Source organism: Thamnophis sirtalis, unplaced genomic scaffold (genome assembly GCF_051295495.1).
Source record: "Thamnophis sirtalis isolate CommonGarterSnake01/CBP01778 unplaced genomic scaffold, rThaSir2_p1.2 scaffold_9, whole genome shotgun sequence".
In the NCBI taxonomy this organism is placed as follows: domain Eukaryota; kingdom Metazoa; phylum Chordata; class Lepidosauria; order Squamata; family Natricidae; genus Thamnophis; species Thamnophis sirtalis.
This window is the reverse complement of record NW_028261389.1, coordinates 39,043,492-39,049,491: the sequence shown is the minus strand read 5'-3', so window position 1 is coordinate 39,049,491 and position 6,000 is coordinate 39,043,492. Positions and strand designations below refer to the sequence as shown.

The following is a 6,000-nucleotide window of genomic DNA, read 5'->3' as shown; positions in this document are numbered from 1 at the left end:
AGGGGCTTGTGCATAAGGTGGCAACCCAAGGCCAAAGTACCGGTGGAGCACCAGAGGGTCAGGAGGGTGCTGAAATGAGCAGGTGTCCAGCCTGCAGTGCTCATGCCAGCTGCCCCTTTCTGGCCAGAGCTGGAATGCCATCGTGTTTAAGTGCCAGTAGATGCTGGCCTTCCCTGTGGCAGGCCTGGGCAGCTGCTGTAGAGAGATGGCCCAGTCTCAGCACCTGATGCCCAGATGCCCTCACTTCCCCCAAGCATTTCTTTGCTAACTTGATTTCCAGCTCCATCCCATTTCTCCATCCCATTTCTTGCTGTTATGTGCAGAGAAATAAAAATTTTGGGGCTTAAAAAAAAGTTCAATCAATCAATTCCAATTTCTTGTAAAAAACAAAATCTCACAAAGTTGGAATTGGTTGATCGAACTTTTTTTTTGGTCCCACAAACTTTTTTCCCCTGCATACAACAGCAAGAAACATGATGGAGAAACGCAACAGAGATGGAAATCAGGTTAGCAAAGAAATACGTGGGGAAGCAAGAGAATCTGGACAATGGTGGGTGGGGCAAGCTTCACAGCATGGCGCTGTGCTGCAATGGAGAAACGGGAAATGGAGTGGCCAGCAGGAGGGACGGAGGAGCAGGGAAAAGAAAGAGGAAAAGTTATCTCCTTCCTTCATGCTAGCTGCTCTGTTTCCCATTTCTCCATTGCAGACCAGCATCCAGGATTGAGGCAGAGAACCACTTGTTAAATTATTTGAATCCCACCACTGGCTACAACTTATTGCATTAACATATTATTTCAGATTTTGAAGTGAAGAAAGGGATCAGATCATGCAATTAATCTACTAAAGATGATATGGGAGAAAATATTTGTTAACTTCTTGGGCAAATTATCAAATAATATATATTATGATTGCTGGAGCTACCAAGGATAGAAGCAAAGAGGTCAAGATCAAACAGAGCCATTATCAAATTATGGTAGACATGTTACAGCTAAGGCTGAGGAACAAGCATAAGTCCAATACTATATAAGAAGAGAACAGGAAATGTAGCTTAAGGCCATGAGCTGGGTAGACATACTTTGTGGTAGCTGGTGATTTTTGTTGTTACTTTTTTTGTAGCTTCAATAAATGCAGTTTACCTGTATGATTATAGGTTTTTTTAAATTTTTCTATTGTTAGCTACTGAGTGCTGGCTATGCTTCTAGAGATTTATTGTCAGGTTTTGAGTTTTATTCCAACGTTAGCACATCTTTAAAATTTTGTAAAAAGTTAACTATCTATTGTATGAAACAACATCTGCACAACAAGCTTCACTGTAGATGGCAATCAGACTTACTATTCTTTTACTATGTCTCAGGCTATTAGTGTCTTTATATGTGGTACTATTGTCCTCTAATGGTTATTGATTGTTAAAGTAAAAAAAAAATATTTATTCATTATTTAAATATACATTTCTTCACTTTAGTGGCATTTACCAGAGGATGCTCCAGATTTTTAGTAGGCTTATATTTCCAAAATGGCCCAAATTGTAATAATCATAATTAATTTCAAAAGACAAAGCATCATATCATTTTTTTCTTTAGAGAAATGTTATCTAGATAGATAAGTAATGCCTGTAATGGCTCCTGTAGGGGAAAGTGCAAAGGTATCTTAAAATGGCATGGGCAAAGTATTGATAATCAGCTGTAAAATATATGATTGGAATCTGCAATTTAGTTACTATGGAGAAAGGAAGGCAGGCTAGAGTTCCTTTCTGTTTCCAACCTAACTGAGGACATCAAGGTGAAGAGATGTTTCTGGAGGAAAGCAAAGAAATATATCTGATCGAACATGAGTATGAGGCTGTATTAAGGATTACCTTTTGACAATAAGAGTGGTAAATCAGATGCAGGAAATATGATAGAAGCTGGCAGAGATCTAGTCCTGAATAAAACAGTGTCACAATGTATAAGAGAGATTTGATTAAATGTACTCTATACTTGATGCTATGCTTGAAAAATGTATGTTTTATGTAAAATCTAAGTTCTCTATAATGTAATTAAATTGATGGCTCCTGTACTTTAAAAAAATACATGACACAATCATCTTGCTAAATGCAGATCTGATTAGTCCCTGGATGGGGAAGTAATATATACAGAGGTGGGTTGCTCCCGGTTCAGCCCGGATCGGGCGAACTGGTAATAGCGGCAATGGGAGGCTCCACCAGCCCGCCCGGACATGCACAGAAGTGTTGTGCATGAGCGCACCCAAACCAGTGGTAAAACAATTGGCAACCCACCACTGAATGTATACTATAATTAAGCATACAAGGCTGGTAAAGGAAGGAAGTAAATATTACATTCACTTCAACTTGTTTAACTTACTGGTTTTGATTTGATCCAATACTTACTTCCATTCTATATAAAGTTTTAATCTTGTTTTAATGTTGTTTCTTGCAATATGTGCTGCAGATGGACATAAGAATAAACTAGACTACTGTGATATTTTTTATTGCTTACCCAGAAAACCACAGAGACTTGTTCAGGCAGTTGCCAGGAGACAGACAGACAGACAGACAGACACTTTATAACTTAATTTCCCTTTAATGATCAAAGTTTTTTTTAATATTAAAGCCCAGCCTGGTTGCACAGACCTATAAGATTTACACTGCTTTTGACTTTCAAGATATAAAATATGTCTGCAAAGTTGTATAGTCTAGAAACTGAATTATACACATTATACAATTAGGAAAGTAAAAACAATTTTAACAATGTGTTGCCATGCCTGAGAGTTAAAAGATGCTCCCTTCCATTTTTCACATCTTTCTATTGATTTCACAACTGAGACAAAGGACAAGGATCTGTGCAATAGAAATAGTTACAGAAGTATAAATTATTTTTTTCACTTTGAAATACAAAACAAATTATTCAAAATTACCTAGAAAATTGGAGATGATAAAGGAAGGCTTATAGGAACAGGCATGTTCCTATAAGCCTATGGAGGTAAGTTTCCCAATATCATGTTTTTAAATTAACAAAACTGAACAAAATATCACTGCACGGCACCAGATTGTTTTAGAATGAAAGAACAGGTTCCAAGTACCAGTGGAGGAAAGTTAGTCTATATTGTTGTGAGCACATATATGGGGACTTTGATGATGAATCACTTTATGTAAACATATCTTTATTTAATCCTTATAAAGTTTTCTTTCAGTAGCCATCCCTTACAGCCAGTGGTGGGATTCAAATAATTTAACAATTGGTTCTCTGCCCTAATGATTTATTCCAACAACCAGTTCACCAAACTGCTCAGAAACTTAACAACCAGTTCTCCCAAAGTGGTGCAAACTGGCTAAATCTCACCACTGCTTCCAGCCTATAGATTGTCAGTTAATTACAATATTCAGAAAATCTTTATGTAAACATGGTTGGAATTAAATATGCTGATGTATATATGCTGATTATTCTCTGGAAGAACAGAAAATATTAGTAGGACCTATAGTCAGTTATCTTTGCATCACAGTGTTTTCAGTAGCTCCACATTATGGAAGAAGACTGGTGTTTCTCTCATTAGTACCATTGTCATTAAAATAATGCTAATCGCTGTTGAAAAAAGCAAAATATTCTAAACATCTTTTCTTGTGAGAACACATTCCACCATTGTTAAGCAGGACATTTGTCCATGCTTTCAAAAGTGATTAAGAAACAGCCTAGTACTCTCTGCTGCTCAACTTTGTTCAGATTTTGACAAAAGTATGGGAAACAAATGGCTTTATTGAATAATAGAGATGTGCTTGCTCTCATATGGGATCCAAAGCACTTATGAAGCATGCCTATACTTACTCCCAAACAATAAAACTTTCAGTCCAAGTTCATATTAAAATAATTGATTCAGAAATAAATGGCTTGTTTACATATTTTAATGTAAATGTTTTAGCACATATACTTCCTGAATTTTAGAACGTTTTTGTCACCTTAGATCTCCAGTTGGATTTCCTGATAACCAAATCATTTGAATTTGAATATTTTGTCCTCTTTTGATGGCGAACCCTAAAAGAGCAATATACCATTTCTTTATTCCCTCTTTCCTCTCTTTAAAATTAACCTCCATTTTATCTACTTCCATTTCTTCTGGGCTCTGAAATGAAAGCATATGAAAGTTTTAAAATACAATGACATAAAATCTGAAAGTCAAGGCGGTCTACAACAAACCATAGATTGTGACATTAATAATTTAATCTGGATTCCTAGATGTTACTATATATTTAAAAATGGGGCTTCACAAACATGAAGAAAGCAATTATTTGAAGTTGCCATATCTTAATGGACCACAACTTTATGCATTACTTGCATTATCCACACTTACTTGTAAAGTAAGTAGCATTTTCCTTAGTCAAGTTTTAATTGACTTTAGGTAGCATTTTATTTCATTAATTTATCCTTTTTCCATTAGCAATAGAAAAAATATTTTGATCTCTTAAAAATCTCTCTCCATATTCTTGATTGCTTCATTTTCAATACTTGCAGTATATTACTATCACCTTATAAATACCTGAATGCATTTTTTCAGGTTTAGTATATATTTTAGAATGCGGGCTTCTTTTTCTCCAGGCTGGAATATTATACGCTGAAGCACACCTCTCTTTAAAGAAAAAGAAAAGAAAGTAAGTTTTAATTTTTCTCTTGACTTTGACATTCTCCTTAAGCACCTGAATTGTTACCATAACATTTTCTGATATCGCATAACAAAAAATCCTATTGAAAAATAGCTTTAATTCTATACGAACATTCATTCTATATTTAACCTGAAATTGTGAATAAGATTTTTGAAGAAATTTTCTTGTGTACTTAATTCATTTATTTTAATGCATTTTTGGTTAGATATATATATTTTGTCGATTCTTCAGGAATAGATGGGTGTCTCCTTTCCTTTTATCTCTACAAGAATTACCATATTTTTCAGAGTGCAAGATGCCTTCCTCCCCCCAAAAAAGTGGGTGGAAATGTCTGTGCATCTTATATGGCGAATGTTGCTGAAGCTCCACCCACCCGCCGGCCCCACCTTTCGGTCTCTGCCTCCCAGCAATTTGCCTCCTTGCAGCAAACAGCATGGTCAGCTTCAGCACAGCCTGATTTAGCACAAGCAGCTGATTGGCAGTTGGATCTAACTCCCGGAATACCTCCTATCAGCTGTTCCAGGCTGTGGGGATCGCCGCTGCCCATCGCTACTGCCACCTATCGTCGCCTCCATGCGCCCTATTTTTGGCCTCCAGAATTCTGTTTTCAGCCTCCATGCATCCCATTGGGATATTTTTTTTCTTGTTTTCCTCCCCAAAAGCTAGGTGCATCTTATACTTTGGAGCATCTTATATTCTGAAAAATACAGTATACTGTATATAACATAGATTGACTTGAAAGAGAGCGACTAGTCCGGACTCCAAATCTACATTAATTGGTTTCTGCCTCAGGGTTACAAATCTGGATTGGAAACATCAGGATGATCTCTAGGTAGCAGCAAAAACATGTTGAACATTTTAAGATTTAAAGCCCTAGTAGTAATTTGAATTTTGATTTGTAGCACAAATCATTTTTAAAACACTTTTTCTTAATTTTTCAAAGCTATAAATGAAAAGTTTTTTTTAAAAAAGAAAACATGTGAATACAATTTAAACAATTCAGACAAGAGTGTAAATTAAAAAGCCTACATAATACAAACTAATAACAAAGTACATATGCGCAAAAAAAACACCTTACAAGGAAATGCAAGTATTCCAGATTTTTTTACATTATTCAAAGCTATTTTATGAAATGTTTAAATTGGTGATTGTATAGGTTGGCTGAATTAGCTTCTGTTAAAAAAATACTATTCAAATCTACTTAAGATGAGAGGCTGCTACACATCCAGATGAAACAAAGAACATAAAAGCTTTATGAACATATTGATAACTAGCAGTTTTATGCAATTCATATTCTTTTTGTAGTCTTTCAGAAATTGTGAAAGTTTCTTTAGTAATTAAGAATAAC

General features: G+C 35.6%; 1 protein-coding gene across 5 annotated transcripts in view; it reads right to left on the bottom strand.

Moving 5' to 3' along the window:
- Positions 1–2,494: 2,494 nt before the first annotated feature.
- Positions 2,495–6,000, bottom strand: part of ZC3H11D (zinc finger CCCH-type containing 11D) — a 28,954-nt gene continuing 25,448 nt past the window's right edge. For 2 of the 5 annotated variants that reach the window (XM_014075712.2, XM_087723373.1), the window contains 2 exons: positions 4,529–4,618; positions 3,963–4,114 (listed from right to left, as the gene is read on the bottom strand). In XM_014075712.2, coding sequence (XP_013931187.1) covers positions 4,089–4,114; positions 4,529–4,618 — 116 coding nt within the window. In that variant the 3' untranslated portion in view covers positions 3,963–4,088. Of the gene's footprint in view, positions 4,619–6,000 lie in introns of all 5 variants that reach the window. The other 3 variants (XM_087723372.1, XM_014075711.2, XM_014075715.2) reach the window with 3 other exon arrangements.